General features: G+C 41.2%; 1 protein-coding gene and 1 long non-coding RNA gene across 6 annotated transcripts in view; one reads left to right on the top strand and one right to left on the bottom strand.

The window, feature by feature from the left end:
• Positions 1 to 6,330: 6,330 nt before the first annotated feature.
• On the bottom strand, positions 6,331 to 11,696 carry LOC131104927 (uncharacterized). The gene is made up of 3 exons (XR_009119847.2): positions 10,547 to 11,696; positions 7,759 to 7,876; positions 6,331 to 7,195 (listed from the first exon to the last, which is right to left on the bottom strand). It is a non-coding gene; the product is annotated as an uncharacterized LOC131104927 (long non-coding RNA).
• Positions 7,055 to 19,824, top strand: part of flna (filamin A, alpha (actin binding protein 280)) — a 35,806-nt gene continuing 23,036 nt past the window's right edge. For all 5 annotated transcript variants that reach the window (XM_078796886.1, XM_078796884.1, XM_078796885.1 and 2 more), the window contains exons 1-2: positions 7,055 to 7,253; positions 10,934 to 11,392. In XM_078796886.1, the coding sequence (XP_078653012.1) occupies positions 11,023 to 11,392 (370 nt within the window). In that variant the 5' untranslated portion in view covers positions 7,055 to 7,253; positions 10,934 to 11,022. The remainder of the gene's footprint in view (positions 7,254 to 10,933; positions 11,393 to 19,824) is intronic.

Raw genomic sequence — 19,824 nt, 5'->3', positions numbered from 1 at the left:
TTAGCTGTGAGGCCTGCATGCTCACCACTCATCCACTGTGCAGCCCTCAATCAGATATTCATCCATTCATTCATTTTCTACCGCTTTTCCTCACGAGGGTCGCGGGGGGTGCTGGAGCCTATCCCAGCTGTCTTCGGGCGAGAGGTGGGGTACACCCTGGACTGGTCGCCAGCCAATCACAGGGCACATATAGACAAACAACCATTCACACTCACATTCATACCTGAATCCCATAGGGAAACATAGGAATTCAATAAATCGAATGTTATGTCCATCCTAAGAAGTAACCCCAGCAAGTAATGATATATATTAATTGCTGGATATATATATATATGTATATATATATGTATATATATATATATATATATATACAGTGAAGAAAATAAGTATTTGAACACCCTGCTATTTTGCTATTTCTCCCACTTAGAAATCATGGAGGGGTCTGAAATTTTCATCGTAGGTGCATGTCCACTGTGAGAGAGATAAACTAAAAAGAAAAATCCAGAAATCACAATGCATGATTTTTTAACAATTTATTTGTGTGATACAGCTGCAAATAAGTATTTGAACACCTGTGTATCATCTAGAATTCTGACCCTGAAAGACCTGTTAGTCTGCCCATTAGAAGTCCACCTGCACTCCATGTATCATCCTGAATCAGATGCACCTGTTTGAGGTCGTTAGCTGCATAAAGACACCTGTCCACCCCATACAATCAGTAAGACTTTAACTTGTAACATGGCGAAGACCAAAGAGCTGTCCAAAGACACCAGAGACAAAATTGTACACCTCCACAAGGCTGGAAAGGGCTACGGAGCAATTACCAAGCAGCTTGGTGAAAAAAGGTCCACTGTTGGAGCTATCATTAGAAAATGGAAGAAGCTAAACATGACGGTCAATCTCAATCGGAGTGGAGCCCCATGCAAGATATCACCTCGTGGGGTCTCAATGATTCTAAGAAAGGTGAGGAATCAGCCCAGAACTACACGACAGGACTTGGTCAATGACCTGAAAAGAGCTGGGACCACCGTTTCCAAGGTTACTGTAGGTAATACACTAAGACGTCATGATGTGAAATCATGCATGGCACGAAAGGTTCCCCTGCTTAAACCAGCACATGTCAAGGCCCGTCTTAAGTTTGCATATGACCATTTGGATGATACAGAGGAGTCATGGGAGAAAGTTTTATGGTCAGATGAGACCAAAATAGAACTTTTTGGTCATAATTCCAATAAGCGTGTTTGGAGGAAGAAGAATGAAGAGTACAATCCGAAGAACACCATCCCTACTGTGAAGCATGGGGGTGGTAGCATCATGCTTTGGGGGTGTTTTTCTGCACATGGGACAGGACGAGTGCACTGCATTAAAGAGAGGATGACTGGGGCCGTGTATTGTGAGATTTTGGGGAACAACCTCCTTCCCTCTGTCAGAGCATTGAAGATGGGTCGTGGCTGGGTCTTCCAACACGACAACGACCCGAAGCACACAGCCAGGAAAACCAAGGAGTGGCTCCGTAAGAAGCATATCAAGGTTCTAGCATGGCCCAGCCAGTCTCCAGACCTGAACCCAATCGAAAATCTTTGGAGGGAGCTCAAACTCCGTGTTTCTCAGCGACAGCCCAGAAACCTGACTGATCTAGAGAAGATCTGTGTGGAGGAGTGGGCCAAGATCCCTCCTGCAGTGTGTGCAAACCTGGTGAAAAACTACAGGAAACGTTTGACCTCTGTAATAGCAAACAAAGGCTACTGTACCAAATATTAACATTCATTTTCTCAGGTGTTCAAATACTTATTTGCAGCTGTATCACACAAATAAATTGTTAAAAAATCATGCATTGTGATTTCTGGATTTTTCTTTTTAGTTTATCTCTCTCACAGTGGACATGCACCTACGATGAAAATTTCAGACCCCTCCATGATTTCTAAGTGGGAGAAATAGCAAAATAGCAGGGTGTTCAAATACTTATTTTCTTCACTGTATTATAGTGCAAGGGTCTCCAAACATTTTCCGCAATATTTCAACTTCATGCTACTAAGATGTTCATTCTTGTAAAATTATGACTCTTTCCTCTTAATATTTTGGCTTTTCATTCATTAATAATTCATTCATTTTCTACCGCTTATCCTCATGAGGGTCGTGGGGGGGGTGGCTGCTGGAGACTATCCCAGCTGTCTTCGGGCGAGCGCCGGGGTACACCCTGGACTGGTCGCCAGCCAATCACAGGGCACATATAGACAAACAACCATTCACACTCACATTCATACCTATGGACAATTTGGAGTCACTAATTAACCTAGCATGTTTTTGGAATGTGGGAGGAAACCGGAGTACCCGGAGAAAAGCCACGCATGCACGGGGAGAACATGCAAACTCCACACAGAGACGGCTGAGGGTGGAATTGAACTTGGGTTTCCTAGCTGTGAGGCCTGCATGCTCACCACTCATTGACCGTGCAGCCCTCAATCAGATATATTCAAGTATTTTCTAATTGGTTCAGTTCAATAAAATGTCCTCAAGCAAAGGTCCGTGACATCATAATGTCTAAGCTCAGTTCAGACTTGAGTCGTTATACATTCATTTTCTATGGAACCCCCACTGCATCTCTGTGTGGAGTTAGCATGTTCTCCCCGTGCATGCATGGGTTTTCTCCGGGTACTCCGGTTTCCTCCCACATTCCAAAAACATACATGTTAGGCTAATTGGGGAATCCAAATTGTCCATAGGTATGAATGTGAGCATTTGAATGATTGTTTGTCTATATGTGCCCCGTGTTTGGATGGCGACCAGTCAGCTCGAAGTCAGCTGGGATAGGCTCCAGCACACCCCTGCAACCTTAATGAGGATAAGCCTCATATAATATGAATGGATGGAGCTCCCATTGAGAGTAGTTGACTGAAACTGTTGAAAATAAAGTGCAGCTCACACATATGCGCACTGACCACAGTCCACATGAACAAAGTACACAAGGAGGAGATCGGAAGTCTTTAGAAATTGTGACCCAGTCCGAAGGAGACATCAGAAGCTTCTATGTGGTGAGTCACTGTAATTACTGCTCTCACTCTCCTTTAGAATGCTAAATCCTCTTTGCATAGTACCCACTGTTCCTGTGGTAAGAGTTGATATAAAGTTAGCTGAAGGAATGTAGGTGTGGAGGTGAAGTGTGTATTGTGTATTTTGGTTTCACGACAAGGGGTTATTGTTGTATAGCTACAACCTCACAGACCTCACAGCTAGGAGACCAGGGTTCAATTCCCACCCTCGGCCATCTCTGTGTGGAGTTTGCATGTTCTCCCTGTGCATGCGTGGGTTTTCTCCGGGTACTCCGGTTTCCTCCCACATTCCAAAAACATGCTAGGTTAATTGGCCACTCCAAATTGTCCATAGGTATGAATGTGAGTGTGAATGGTTGTTTGTCTATATGTGCCCTGTGATTGGCTGGCGACCACTCGTGAGGAAAAAGCGGTAGAAAATGAATGAATTAACGAATTGTTTGGTTTGTTCAGCATTATACTGACTATCTACTGCTCTGTCATGTCATTTTAATCGTGTAGTGTCAGCCTCATGTCACTAAGGATTTGTGAACTGACAGCACCATTGCAGGCCTTCAGTTTGTGCTGGCACTGCAATCAAAGTGAAAAGAATGCTTTGTCACGGTGGATGCACTAATTCCTTGTTTTCAAAATGTCATGTGATGAGGCAGTGGTTGGCGCAAGAAAAAAAAAAAATACACCTGAGATTCCCTGCTACAAAGCATGCTAAATTAGTGCTGCGTTCACTAAATCAGTAATGACTGATTGATTCATGTTGAGTGCAACTGTCCAAAGGACATTTTAGTCACATGTATACTTGTGTGAAAAGTCTTTCTGTGCACTTATTCAAGTGGCCATAAAACTCCTTTATATTTCACATCTAAAAATGGACCCCACTCTGTTTTTTACGAGTGACATTTTTCCACATTTACTCCAGTTACTTATACGAGATCAAGGTTTGATGGCGTGAGGAGTGCCTTCAACTCTTTGAGTCAGATGGGGTGCTTAGATGAAAGAAAAGCAAGGAAAGAGAAAGTAACACATTGGTTAAAGTGCGTGCATGCAAGAGGATAAATTACAAGCTTGAGTCATATAATGCGCATGTGTGCAGTTTTATGTCATATTTGTGTGCATGACAGTGAACAAGAGGCAGAAAGGCAAAAGGCTGAGGAGCAGTTTAAACAACCTCGTCCATCAACCCAAGTCAAACACTGAACCGCTTTAGTTTCCTTAACAGGCTAAGAGAGAGGGGCTTTGTTTTGGAGCTAAGTTGGAGACATGTTACTATGGCTTTTAACTGACTCTTAAACTGTTAAAACACTGCCATTATGAACAAATCTGCATTTAACTTTCACTGTCTCAAGCTTTATACCCAAGTAATAGTCTATAGGCAAAAAAGAAAGATTAAGATTAAGATATGCCTTTATTCGTCCCTCAGTGGGGAAATTTGCATTGCACAGCAGCAAGAGTACATAAATCAGTTAAGCAGTACAAAAATACACAATATAGAAAAATAAACAATATAAACAACCCAAGTATTAACAAAATCAACAGTTTTTCCCAGAGTTATATACAATACAGTATGTAGATAATATGAAACGAGATGAGATATATGACCAGTCTATACACTGAGATCTTGTTAGAGAGTTAATATGAGACATTATGGAAATACTTCACATAGAACATTCTTACATCACGTTTTACATGTAATAAAGTGCTTTTCCCCCTAAGAGTGGAGTGTCCTTTTAACCTGATTACATCAAAGATGGCTGATATCAAAGCTTTTTGACTGTGGACTGACAGATTTAACTAAAAGTTAAAATTCACATGGCAGCATCGTTGAGCTTTATTTGTTTATTTGAGCCTTTCTGCATGTTCTGCGGTTCTCTGAGGACTCTAAATTGTTCAATGGTGTGAATGTGAATGTCTGGCTCTGTGTGTCTTGTGATTGATCAGCCTAGGGTGTACCCTAGCCCTCTAGCCCAAAGGCAGCTTGGATAGATTAAGAGGTATTGGAGATAAGTGATGTGGATGAACGAATAACCTCACGTCTGGTTGAGATACAGAATTTAGTCTGATAGTCCAGAATGAGGCCTGAGCTATGAATTGCAAATTGAAGATAAAAGTGTTGAAGATAAAGTGTGTATATTAATAAAATACAGGATCAATCCAGTAATTGTTTTGAGTTTCCCTACGCAGATACTGTACACCTGCGTATGTGCCATCATATCTCACAAACCTGAGTAAACCACATTTCAGCAACCAATTTATTACATCATCTCAAGGGACAAAAGAGTGTGCAACTTGGAAAACCAACTAATACGCTAAAATATAGGTGGCCACTCCATCACCTTCACCTTCACCTTCCTCAGCATGCCATGAGTCTCCTTGTTTGGGCTCCTTCAAGTTGGAGGTGAGAACATGCTGGATTTCTTTATGGTAAAATTATCTGTAGTACACTGACTACTACAGCATCACCAAGTTTCATTACTTTAAAACAGTACTTTTATCATGTGATTAAAATGGTTGCTGAAATGTGAGGGATGTTTTCCCTGAGAGGGGTCTCAAACTCAATTTACTTGGGGGCCACTGGAGTTCGGGTCTGGGTGAGACTGGGCCGCATCAGGTTTTCCAAAAAACCCCCCCCCCCAAAAACGCATTTATTAAAAACATTTTTTTTTTTAAATTCGCTTTGGTTCCAATTGTCTACAAGAAAAGCTCTGATAAAACATTCCACTCAAATATCTTACTTTTTATTTTTCTACACAAAATAAGATGAAAAATAAACAAATCAAGAATAAAGAAAATCAATCAATCAGTAATAAATAAATATAATAATAATAAAACGGCAAATAATAAAAACTTAAGAAACCACATATAGTTGGTGGGTAGACAAATTATTTTTTTCAGATTAAAATGAACAAAGCATTATTAGAGCCCTGTAGACATGACAAAACACGACTATAGTCACATTTATACTTTTTTTATTTACAACATATTACGCAACTGCAGGGTCTTGAGACACATGCTAACTCGCAAACTAGAGAGCTAGCGACCTAAACGGTAGCCTTCAATTATTTCCTTTAAACTTAAATAGCCAAAAACGTACCACTTCCACACGGATAGGGAGGATAACTATTAAGAGTTATTTAACCTTTAACATGAACATTAATCAAACGTAATAATTTTTTCTGGGTACATGATACCATACAGCATCCATATCAAACTTGCGCGGGCCGCACTAACATTAAACTTTCATATCAAGGCAGGGGCCTCAAACTAGTGTCCTACAGGCCACATTTGTGTTTGAGACCCCTGTCTTACGGCAATACCGAGGGAGACAGTGGCATATTCTTAGGGACTTGATATTCTGACTTCACATGTGTGCATTTTGATCTTGGTATAGTCATTATATAGATTTCTTTGAGCCATTTTACTATTTGTTAGTATTTCCCGGAAAAAGCCACATCAGTCTGAAAATATTGTGTGTGAGATCTGGTAATGTAACTTCTACCAGCTCCACATGGATGATGTCACTGACCGCCTGGCTCACAAGCCCAACAGCAAACATCTGTCTGTAATTAATACAACACACACACACACACACACACACACACACACACACATGCACACCAAAAAGCTGGTTTATAAGTAGAAGTTTTCATAGCGTTTCCAGAGTCATCAATTCTTTCTCCTTCCTAGTTCTTCTTCTCTTTATCTTTTTTCTTTCATGCTCCATCCGTCCTCTCTTCCTTTCTCCACTCCTCCTCTGCTTCTGTCCTCCCACCACTGATGAATTGTAAGCAGAACATTCTTGCCTCCTGAGCAAGGCACACTCAGCTGGGGGGGGGGGGGGGTTGGGGGTGTCTAGGTCTCTTGCACGCACACACACACACACCACAGGGTCACGATAAAGGTAACGTGTACCGCATGACGCGATGACATCACTCCTTTGAGAGCCTTTAGGCGCGGCTGTGACGTCACTTGCGAAAGAAGAGGCGCGGTACAGAGGAAGAGTTGGAGCAATCGGTCTCGGTCACACCCCCACAGCCCATCTGATGCACCACACGTCCACCAATTAAAGCACTGGACCTCAGAAGAGTGGAGGGACTATTTCTTCGTCTTTGGAGGCCTTTAACTTTTAAACAAGTCCTTATTACCCCCTGCTGAGAGTTCGCGTGGGGAGGAGGACCCGCGAAGGACAGGGGAGACACGTACACACACGTAAGTTTTCCTTTTAAAAACAATTTTTTTGGTCTTGTGTGAATAACTTTACAAACGAGTTGGGGATCGTTGCTTTGAAATTCTGGCGTGAGTCACTGCGACTGTGTGACGCGACCCCAAAACACCAACCCACGCGCAGGTGATCACGGCGTGGATTTCGTTCCCTGCAGGCTGATGCTTTAGGACCGTTCGCGCTCTTGCTACAAGTATATCGTCTCTGCTGCGGTATGTTAACCAGGCTTCATTTATGGCTGCTCACCAAATAAGGTAATCCACGGGCAGTGATCTCGGACGCGCGCTTTTCAGCCTGGTGGTATTAAAAATTGTATGTTGTGCAAATATGCGTAATGTATGACTACAGAGGTCCATATATTTTAAATGCACCATTGTGGATGAAAATGAGCTGGCCTATATGAGTCATAGGTCAGATTAAAGGTGGGTTTCTGCTTAATCTCAGGTATGGGGCTCCTTTTGCAGTAGACACACAATTCATTCATTTTATTACGTGGTTTTCACACATGGGTGGTTTGTTGGACGTGGTTCATCACAGGCATTTGCTGTGTTCATCACTTCTGCTGGCTGTGTGGCAGATTGGGTGTGGTTGGCCCGCTGGCACTTTTTAACTGCATCACAAGGGAAAGGATGTAAGGTATATAAGGACTGAGGAGGTATTTTAAAAAAAATTAACTGTTCAATTATGTGCACTACAGGATCACATATATTGCCTAATGGAACTGAGAAATGTGACCATTGTGTTCAATAATTGACATTTCCACCAAGTTGCACCTTTATGCACACACTTGCTTTCAGAAAGTCAATAAGCCTTGTGGAGAATCTCCTACCCAGATGATCATTTACTGCATTTATTCAATTACAAATCAATTTGTACTGGTAGTAAAGTAGAAGGAAATAGGTATTTCAAAGGAAATATGCTGGATGAAGTCGTCAGTTAAATTTGAGGTATTTGTAATATCTGATAAACTAAGTATAATTGAAATTGTGCCCATTTGTTAGTGTTAGGGCGTATGTTGTATGTCTGTATGTTATATCTTGTTGCATTCATACATCATACTGCTTATAATTTATATAATCTGCAATAGCCATACTCTAGTCACTTCATTGCAATACTGTACATATTACTGTTATTATAAATTGTCACATCCATACTGTGCATACTGTTTATAATCTGCAATAGCCATATTATAGTCATTTATATCTCTGTACATATCCTCACTGTATTATAGTCATAGCCTGTTATAGTTTGTATATAGATCTGTCCATTTTTCTACATTTACTTACTACTAAGGTACTTATAAAATTGCACTTCTGGTTGGATGCTAACTGCATTTTGTTGCCCTGTACCAGTGACATGAGCAATAACAATAAAGTTGAATCTAATCTAATCTAATCTAATGGAGTTAAACACGTTTTGAATGGCAAAATGAGAAGTAGTCACTAGAGGGAGACAAAAACCAAGGCAAATGCTATATAGAGGGCCCTTGCTCCGCCCAGTTTGCTGTTTATTACTAAAATTAATCTGAAAATTAGGTTAAAAACAAGTCACTCTTTGGGGAACGTTTTTTTAAATGTATCTGCAAAATATATTACAGCTTCTTATTCAGTTTGCAATTACAAAACACTGTTTTTGAATCAGTCATTGTGGCAATGAAAGAAAAAGTGAGACTAAACATTCTTGGGCCCCTCTTAATTTGTTTTGGGGTTTTTTTTGTAGTGTGCACACAATAGTATAAAAGGATGGTGTTAGATTATGTGTGCATGTGAGTAATAATACGTGGGTTTTATTGGGCAGTTATTGAGGACGGGGGTGTTGGAGGGGGGGTCCTGTGCAGCTTCTCTGGGATTGTTATGGGGTGAGGGGCATTCCTCAGATTCTCCCTAGACCAGACACACACACACACACACACACACAGACTAAGGCAAAGCATTCTTAATGGCTGAAGGCCACACTGAGCCTGCCAGCATGGAGCTCCTTATTTAGTCAAAAAGCTGCAGTCACATCCCTCCCTGTCTTTACAGCCACTACTGCCTTCTTCCTCAAATATCAATCCAAATACTTGAACTTGTGTGACTACTGTAAGTGTGTTCATAAGGTGTGGGGGGTCTTGCAAGAGTTAGTGCAGAGGCACGACAGGGGGAGTGACACAGAATCTTACATGCCACAGCTTTGATGCACCTTTGAGCGCCAGTGGGTCTAATCTGTCCCAATGCCCACTCTGTCAACTAGTATTAATTTTCAGAGGGCAAACAGCTGATATAGAAATATACTATAGTGTCATCCTGATCAGGTTATACTGTTCTTCTAGTTCAAGTGTGTGTTCCCTTTACAGAAAACAGCGGGGATGGTTGAGGTTGGTGTTGAGTAACCTCTGTAATGTCCCACAACAAAGGTTACATCACATCACACAAACGGACAATTCTGACTGCTGTCACATAAAAATATACATGACTGGACAAGAGAATGAAAGTTGAACCAGATTATTCCGGGTGAACATGCTAATAAATCAGTAGTTCTCAACTGGTTTGACTGCGGGACCCACCATGACCCAAATCAACTATCCATCCATAAATCTTCTTTGCCGCTTATCCTTATTAGGGTCACGGGGGTATGCTGGAGCCTATCCCAGGCGAGGTACAGCCTGGACTGATCGCCAGCCAATCACAGTTGGCACATGTTGACAAATTACCATTCACACTCACATTCATGGACAATGTGGAGTCACCAATTAACCTGACATGTTTTTGAAATGTGGGAGGAAACCGGAGTACCTGGAGAAAACCCACACACGCGAACTCCACAGCAAACTCCAGAGATCCCCAAGATGAGATTCGAACACTGACTGTGTGGCCAACATGCTAACCACCCAACCACCATGCAGCCCAAATCAACTAAAATATGTTATGTTTAATGAAAATAAATTCCGCATGACTTCCACATGATTTAAGTGTGCCAATACAAAGCAAGCTTAATGAACATTTCAGAACACATTTTTTTAATCCACAAATTCTAAATAGGTCAAATGTTTGTGCATGTCTGACGTAACGATCATTTAAAAAAAAATCAGTTTTCATGAGCTGTACATAAAAGGAACAGGGATTATGGCGTCACATAGGTTGCGGAAGTGTGCAATTGTCAATCATGTATGTATGAAGGACAATAATAATAATAATAATAAAGTAGATTTAGCTAGACGTGATTAAAATGTTTTTAGCACGGTTGGCTAGCACACGTTCGTATTTAAATTGTGTATTGGCAAGTGAGAAATCGCGCCTACCTCAATTACAAGTTTTGATTCTTTGATTCTTCTAGGAAGGATGCGTTAGTCACTTGGGGTGGGAAAATGTCAGTTAATCGGGTCACGAATGGCAGCTGTGGATATGAAACTAATAGTCTAATAGGCTTATGTTTCACAGTTAGCTAGCGGGAGAATACGCACCTGGGTTGATAAGGTAGACTGTCATGTTTGCTTGAGGAATTTTAATGTTCGCTGGTGCACTTTCGTCAAGGTAGACTGTCATGTTTGCTTGAGGAATTTTAATGTTCGCTGGTGCACTTTCGTCAAAAATGTTTGTCGTTCGATTTTATAAAATGTGCTCCACGTTATAATAACTCTTCCCTGCGGTGTTCATCGTCTTCAACTTGATTGTTTTCTGTCAAACAGACGAGGCGAGTGGCAGCGAGAAAGAAAAGTTGAAACAGACTCCACCCAGAAACAAGTCAGCGAACCGAGAGACAGCCGACACCATAAAAATGAGTGGTTCCCACCCCCGACTCCACCAGAGCGCCGCGCCCGCTCCCAACGCTCTCTCCACGGATAAGGACGTAGAGATGCCCGCCACGGAGAAAGACCTGGCCGAGGACGCCCCGTGGAAGAAGATCCAGCAAAACACATTCACTCGCTGGTGTAACGAGCACCTGAAATGCGTCAACAAGCGTATTGGCAACTTGCAGACGGACCTCAGCGATGGGCTGCGACTCATCGGACTTCTGGAGGTCCTGTCCCAGAAGAAGATGTTTCGAAAGTACAACCAGAGGCCCACCTTCCGTCAGATGCAGCTGGAGAACGTGTCCGTGGCCTTGGAGTTCCTGGACAAGGAGAACATCAAGTTGGTGTCCATAGGTGGGTCACTTTTTTGCACGTAGGAGCATGTTGGGTACAATGAATGGACAGTACATTTTGTATCTAGTTTTTCAACTTCGCTGAACAGAAATACTTTGATCAGTTTAATGGCAGAAAGTGCAAGTAGATACAGAAAACTAAGTGTCATCGTGCAGGTTAGATGAGGCAACAGCATAGTGTTGGGGGTTCTTAACATATGTCAGTGTTGAGTGAAAAAGCAGGCTTGTGTCTAATCTACAAGTGTGCATTGCATTTGTCCCCTCCTCCTCCTCTCCCATTTGAGGCGCTTTGATTTGAGAAAGAATGGGCCCCGGTTTTTCACTGCCTAGGCTGGGCTCAGGAACTCCCAAGTTCAGTCTGTGTGGTTCAGGATGTAGTTAGACATTTTAGCAGTGAGGAACACAGACACAGGCCTATTGTTTGTGCTCATGTCGTGCAGTGGGCAGGGGTTCCATGGCTCCATAGTAATTAAAACATTAGCTTTGGTGACACCAAACTGTGTTGAATGGGCTTTTCCTGGAAACAAGAGCTAATGGTGCAATATGAGTTGGTGTTGTAACATCACAGAGCGAATACTATTGTTTGATGGCACTTTGAAGGAACAAGATGGCGCACCTCTGAAGACCAGGGGTTGGTACAGTCCCCTCACCTAGCATAGCGGCTAATTTAAATGGGAGAAGTGGAGCAAGAAACAGTATGTAATGACATCACAGAGTGAATACTATTGTTTGATGGCACTTTGAAGGAACAAGATGGCGCACCTCTGAAGGCCAGGAGCTGGTACAGTCCTCTCACCTAGCATAGCGGCTAATTTAAATTTGAGAACTGGAGCAAGAAACACTATGTAATGACTTTTTCTTAATGGCCAAGCCCAATGGTACATTTGGTACTTTCTATACTGTTGCACCCCAGTCCAACAGGTGGCATAAATGCATTTCGTTATTGAAACGGCGTGGTGAGAATGTCTCCAAAGGCGCACTGGTTTGGAGCGGTCAAAGGTATAAGGGGGGTGAGTTCAAGTCAAGCCTCTGTTTGGTGGATTTATTAAGGTTTTATTCTGTGGTACTGTGATAACATACAAGACAAATACACAAATAAATGATAAGTAAAGTAATGTAACTCATATTACATAAACATACCGATGAGCCAAAGGCATATTACATACAGAAATCAATAAGGAACTTCAGTTGGTCATACAGTTAGCTTGAATGCTAATATTAGCACCAATGAATAAAGGAGCCATAATGAACAAAGGAACAAAGTAAATTGTATTTGTCAATGTTCTGGCAAAACAAAGTTATTCACTTTGTATGGCTTGAAAGAAGCTATGAAAACCCATTACAAAAATTGTTAGGTCTCGGACATTTATTTTGTTAATAGCTCTGGATGTTGGAGACTCCTGCTATACATTCAATGGTAGCTAATACTAGCAGCTAAACTTGCCAAATCGCAATCAATAGCTGACAAATATAACTATTTCATGTGTGTTTATTAAATGGAGTGTAGTATATGGACTCATTATGGCTCTTTTAGATATGTAAATTATGGCTCCTTTAGATATATGGGCTTTCTAAAAACTATCTTTTATGAAATTACATTTTTAAGATCTCCCTTCTAACAATATGCTGAAGATGGATGAATGCTTCGTAGTGACATTCACATCATTGTGGTCTGTCCGCAAGCCTTGAAGGTGGTGCTATATTTCATTACAAATTGGTTGACAACGGCCAAAGACAAGCTGGGGTAGGCTCCAGCATAGCCGTGACCCCCAGTGAAAATAAGAGGCATAGAAAATGGATGAATGAATGGGATGGTTGCCAAGTGCCCCACATCTACATGATCAATGAACAGACTTGGATCCTCGATCTGGATTATCGCCACATACTGCACCTTCACAAAGACAAAACATGTTTTTGTGAGTTATGCTAATAAACAAGTGAAAACATGCATCAGGCTTTGTACTTGGCTATGGTAAATATCAGTAGTTTAGTCACCCAAGGTGCGGTTCTGTAGTAGTTCACCTTCCATCTTTTGCTCTGTCTACAGAACATCTGTGGAGAGAGAAAGGCAGGAATAGGTTGGTGACTTGAGCAGCTGTGAATCAGACGCAAGTGACATCCCTGAGGGGAATGTCTGGCTCATGTTGTGGTTTCCATATGCATGTTAACTGTTTCCAGCAGGCAGCAGGTGAGACTGCACGCTCCGAGCCTCAAACCTGGACATAGTCGTTATTTTACCAGCATACCCTTGATGTAAATTTAATTTAAAGAAACCGTTGTTGTTTCTCGCTTTATTCAAAAGGAATCTCACCCACTTGTATTCTACTCACATTTTCCTCCCATACCGTTGGGGGTCACTGGTTGGTTTTTAGGGGCGTTGACTATCAGCTTACTCACCCAAACCCAGTTTCTCCTTTTCTTGACTCGTCTCATCTGAAGATGAGAGAGAACCGTGCTTAGCTCTTGTACTTCCTCCTTTCATTGCAGAAAACGGACACACCCTTCCAGCCACCCTTGGCCACAACTTAGCACAAAACTGCCATCAGAACTCTGCATGATGCTTTTGAGGTCTCTTTCCTTTTCTTCACCACTGTCCTAGTTTTAATCCTGGTGTGCCTTTTTTATCTGTAGGTTATTATGCAGCACTGCCCTTAAGCAAGAGTTGCTCAAACCAAGTCAGTAACACAGGATTATCCAAGTCAATGTGGCTGATCCTACTAACATCAAACATTAGAAATGAAGTCATTGTTTGTCAATATTTATATTTTGCATGCATTACCAATAATTCTGTGCTGTGCAGGATAGCTTAAGATTGAAGGATGAGCAAAATAATAATTTTAAAGGGTCTGTATGGGAGTTTCCCAGGTGCCAGGACGTCACTAATATTTGAATATGCTGCAGTGTTGAAATGAACTGAACATTGAATTAAAATTGAAATGTTATGAACATGAACTATTCATATTTACACTGTGTGAACTGAACTTTGAACTACAGTAGTTCATGAGAACCTTGCACAACACTGATGCTGCGGGCATTAAACATCCCGCCCTTTTCCCGATATGAGTCCGTATACTACACCGCATTTAATAAGCACACATGCAATAGTTATATTTGTCAGCTATTGATTGCGATTTGGCAAGTTTAGCTACTAGTATTAGCTACCATTGAATGTATACAGGAGTCTTTAACATCGAGAGCTATTTTTAACAAAATAAATGGGCGAGACCTAACATTTTTTGTAATGGGTTTTCATAGCTTCTTTCAAACCATACGAAGTGAATAACTTTTTGCCAGAACATTGACAAATATATTTTGTATTAAAACATCAACAAAAAAATCTGTATTTTGTATTCCAGACTGCATTTCTTGGTAGTGCATCAGTTGTTAACTGGAAACCTGAATGAAAACTATGCTCGAGGGGGTCGCCTCGTGGTCATGGGGGGGCTACCTGTTGCTCTGCATTGGCGATCCTTGGCCTATGACTGCAAATTGTTGATTGCCTCTATGGGACTGCTATTATCTATGTGGAAATCGTGAATACCAGCCAGGCGTGACTGATCAATCATCATATTCGGGCCTGTTGACAATTTTTTGGCCAGTCAGTTCTTTGAAACCACTAGTGATAACATACTAACTGGTGGTGGTGGTATTTTTATGGTTGGGAAAAAAATGCAATCTTGAGCTAGCTGCATAGTCTGTTTTTTATTAGAAGAATTGATTGTTGTAGAATTGACTGATTTATTGTGTTTTCAAGTAGTTTGCGGTGTAAATAAGAAATGTGATACCCGTATATATCTGATATGTGGGCTTGAGTTATATCCATGCACTTTTGCTTTAATAGACAACATTTATCTGATATAATATGTGATATTTCATCACTCAATCAAGGAACTGTAATCAAATGCCAACCCCTGATAGGATCGTCTCACTTTGATGTCACAGTGAGCCGGCCTTCCTTATACGGGCGTGCTGGGGTACCAGTTGTAGGCTTCCTGTACTGTTTTGTCAGATTTCATTGTGTTGGCACGGACCAACGACTTCCAGGACATGTCTGAAGGAATGCTAACTTGCCTAAAGAAGCACAAAATGATTGGAGTTGCAAATTCCAGGTCAAGACAAACATATTGGTCTGTTTTGTGAGTACGGCGGAAGCTGACAATACCCCAAACTGTTGAAGTCCAATGCCTTTCCAACATTACCTGACCATTTTGAAGACACCAAAGAGAAGAATTTATCAGTGTCTTAACTGTATTTTGTGTAAGTAAGCGGCTGCCATTATAGAGAGGGAAAATTACAAGCTCATCAATATCTGGTTGACACTCCTACATTAATCTTTGAGTTCATACACGGTAAATCAGGTCTCCAACCAGTAGCTCATGAGCGACCAGTAGCTCCTAACCATTTTTCAAGTAGCTCTCCAAAGATGTATTTATCATGAACTCCTATATCGACAAAATTAGAAAGAGGGTTTGGTAGTTGTCCGGACATTCTTTGGAGCGCTTGGGAATGTTACCAGTCTCAGCGGAGTGGGCATCCCTGTAGGTGGGCCATGGGCGGAATAAATTAAAACAGACCGTTTTGGAAATACATCTGGAATAGGTGCAGATTGAGGCTTGAGTCGAGACATATTTTGATATGTCAAATGATATTTGTCAAACCGAGATTCCGCTGTATTTCTCATCCAAGCATCTGCAAGTTTGGTGCAGTTGGACCTGCTGCCATGACACACACTGTGTGTGTCAGTCTGTGCTGTCCATATTGTCTGGCTACGATATCCTGTGTGCACATTACCACCACCTCATCACACCCATGTTTGACTAAGCTTAATCATTCCCACTCAGGCATCATCCTGCCTGTGTAAGTTAGTTGACTAATTAAATCATAATCACCAATGTGCTGTCTTTGCAAATTTTCTGTCGCCACAATCGTCTCAATTATATATATATTAAAAAAAAACTTGGTAACATTTTATGTGGTTTGGCCTGCATGCAGGATGTGAAATAAACACAAGCGTGGTGTAACTTGGTGACTGGTTGTTCTCTTGTTGATCGCCTCGAGCACAGCGTGCAGGTTGAGACACATGCATGTGTGGCAATAGCCTGCTTGTTTCGCAATGGTGAAATGTGGAGTACATTTCTGAAGTGATGGAAACAATGATACATGTGGTTACTAAAATGTCCATGACATTTTAAAGGGGCTGGGTGCTATTCAAGATGGAGAAATAGGGCGTGGCCTTAAGTGGAAATTTGACTATTTGTTAAAATAATTTGGAGGTCAATAATGCAGTACTTGACAGTATAGTTTTGTATTACGCTCCAGTGTGCTATCTCTTGAAGAATTGAATTATAATTTGCAATAAATAGTTGGCAAATTGTGGTTTATTTATGATCATATGCATAGGGCTGGGCAATATGGACCAAAAACTCATATCCCAATATATTTTCCACAAAGCCAACTATGCTCAACAAGTTGTTTTATTAAAATAATACTTGTGAATCCAGTCTATATCGATATCAACAATATTTTTATCCTGCTTAAAGTAAATATCAATATATCACCAAGCCCTAATAAAGGATATATTCTAACATACTATATTCTGGTAAAATTTGTCACAGCAGAGAAGAATGAGTTTTGCTATTCTAGTCCAAATGGATCACTTCCTGCCAGCTCCTTATCACCGGCGTAGCTTCCTGTCTGCAAAAGTGAAGACGGGGGGGTGGATTGGTCAATGGTGTAGTGAGAATAAGCAAAATGTGTATTCTCCTTTAGAATACATTAGAGTTGGAAACATGCCTACACTCACAAAGGCATTTTTACTGTTATGTCATGTAATCATCTTCTACAGACTCTATGGAACATAAGCAGGGCACTCGGCTGGAAATAATGTTGTGCTTTTTGGGCTCATCAATGACTTTTATTTGCAAACTGTGCTCCTCTGGTTTGCTCAGTGTTCCCAGATGCTTCCATGAAAAACCACCTGATTGAAGACACATGGTATTTATTAAAGCCCCTTGTTCATCATTTTATGCCCCCCCCACCCCGCCTCCGCCTGTTCAGTTCATCTTAGCTAGTTTGCGGCACACTTTTGTCCAAAATCTCACCCTTTTGCCCCCCTAACACAACCTTCCATTTTCCTTTTAGTCTGCCCACTCACTAGAAGGGAACATATCTTGGCTTGTGAAAAAAAAATCCTTCACCGCACTTACTCTACCTTTTTCATCTTTAGACTTTCCTCCCTCTCTGCTTCCCAATCTTCCCAAATCCCTCCTCCCTCCTATGTAACCAGAGCCCAGGGAATGGGAGGGCCGCCAAGATCCAGTTGCTTCTGCCCTTTTAAGGCTATAAAACCAGGGGGAACTTTTTTTCCAGTCAGAGGGAGTGAAGAAAAGGAGAGGGTAGGGAGGGCGGGTGGTAAGAAAGGAAGAGGAGGAAGTGTAGTAGCTCCACTGCGGCTTGTTTAGTCGAGGGAGGTGGAGGGTTGGGGAGGGAAGGAGGGAACGACCTGAGCGAGCAGGTCAAAGCGTGAGGCTGCAAATTACTCTTGTTACACCATATTATACCATAGTGTAACATCACATTTTTTTCCTAAAAGAGCAAATTGTACAATAAATCTATTGTTCACAAATGCAAATTAAACTGCATAAAAATCATCAGGCACTTAAAAGTGCTGCGATTGACTGACAACCACTTGGTAGCACTAGATTCTTTACTTTTACATTAAAAGAACTATGGTTCCCAAGATGCTTAAGAGTGCAGTAAGTAGTGAATTTCAGAAAATCACGTTTTAGTATATCTCATATGCAGAATTCGTGTTTTGATCTGACAAATCTTAAGTAACTTTGATCAAATGTACAATTGCTACGTCTCTGCTTGGACATTAACACAGCGGCAGCAATCTGATTTGGCATCTGGCTGTGCTGACGGCTTTTCTCACTCCACATTTTAATCTCCATCTCATGACACCCCAGTAAAAATCCCTATTGTGCAGTGCCAGCATCAGCTTCTAATGTCAAGTCAAGGACGTCCACTCAGTGAGAGCAGTGTAAGATATGGATGATCTCTTTGTGCAGTACACCAGAATATTATCCAGAACTTTTCATCCTCGCTGCAATTTTCTCCTGCCTCTCCCTTTTGGGTCAGGTCAGACTGGGTCAAGGGTTGCAATGATGTCATTGCTGTGACGCTCGAGTGGAGTCTGCAGAAACAACCCAACCTTGAGTCATGGGAGTTTTTTGGAGTGGTATGGGACGATGATGCACGATCACAAACGCATGCACACAGGGGGGTATGAATCAGCACAGGGGAGCGCGCGGTAGTCTGTGTCCGTATATGGGCTCTGTCTGAACTGGTGTGGTCTGCCGGGAATGCTGGCACATTCCTAGCATGTTTAGTGGAGAGAGAGGTATGTATCAAAGAACAAGGCAGATTAAGGAAAGTGTGATCTGCTTTTACTTAACAAAAGATGGATGATGGTTAATGACAGTTGCATCAAAACACCAAAGCACATGATTTTGATCTGGAGAAAAAACAAGAAATTATTTTTATATAATGGAAACACCTCTTAAGTACTTTGACCAATGAGGTTTTAGTAGTAACATTGAAAGTTTACGGCAAAATTGTTAGTGTACAATATGGCGCTGGTCATACTAATACATTGCGTGAGTCCAAATGTGTATTTTCATTACAAAACATCCTTGTTAGCCTTTTATATACTGTACATCAGGGGTCTCAAACTCAATTTACTTGGGGGCCACTGGAGCTAGGGTCTGGGCGAGACTGGGCCGCATCAGGTTTTCCAAAAAACAAAAAAAATGCATTTATTAAAAACAGAAAATTGAATAAACTTAAATATAATTAAAGCTCTGATAAAACATTCTCCTGTTCTCAAATATCTTACTTTTTATTTTTCTACACAAAATAAGATGAAAAATAAATAAACAAATCAAGAATAAAGAAAATCAATCAGTAATAAATAAATAAATATAATAATAATAAAACGGCAAATAATAAAAACTTAAGAAACCACATATAGTTGGTGGGTAGACAAATTATTTTTTTCAGATTAAAATGAACAAAGCATTATTAGAGCCCTGTAGACATGACAAAACACGACTATAGTCACATTTATACTCTTTTTATTTACAATATATTGCACAACTGCAGGGTCTTGAGACACATGCTAACTCGCACACTCGAAAGCTAGCGACCTAAACGGTAGCCTTCAAGTTATTTCCTTTAAACTTAAATAGCCAAAAACTTACCACTTCCACACAGATAGGGAGGATAACTATGAAGTTATTTAACCTTTAACATGAACATTAATCAAACGTAACATTAAACTTTCATATCAAGGTGGGGGCCTCAAACTAGTGTCCTGCGGGCCACATTTGGCCCGTGGGCCGCATGTTTGAGACCCATGCTGTACACCATTCA

Source organism: Doryrhamphus excisus, linkage group LG15, assembly GCF_037039965.1.
Source record: "Doryrhamphus excisus strain RoL-2023G ecotype Guam linkage group LG15, RoL_Dexc_Guam_v1.1, whole genome shotgun sequence".
NCBI lineage: Eukaryota > Metazoa > Chordata > Actinopteri > Syngnathiformes > Syngnathidae > Doryrhamphus > Doryrhamphus excisus.
The sequence above is the reverse complement of the archived record's forward strand: the minus strand, read 5'-3'. Positions and strand labels throughout refer to the sequence as shown.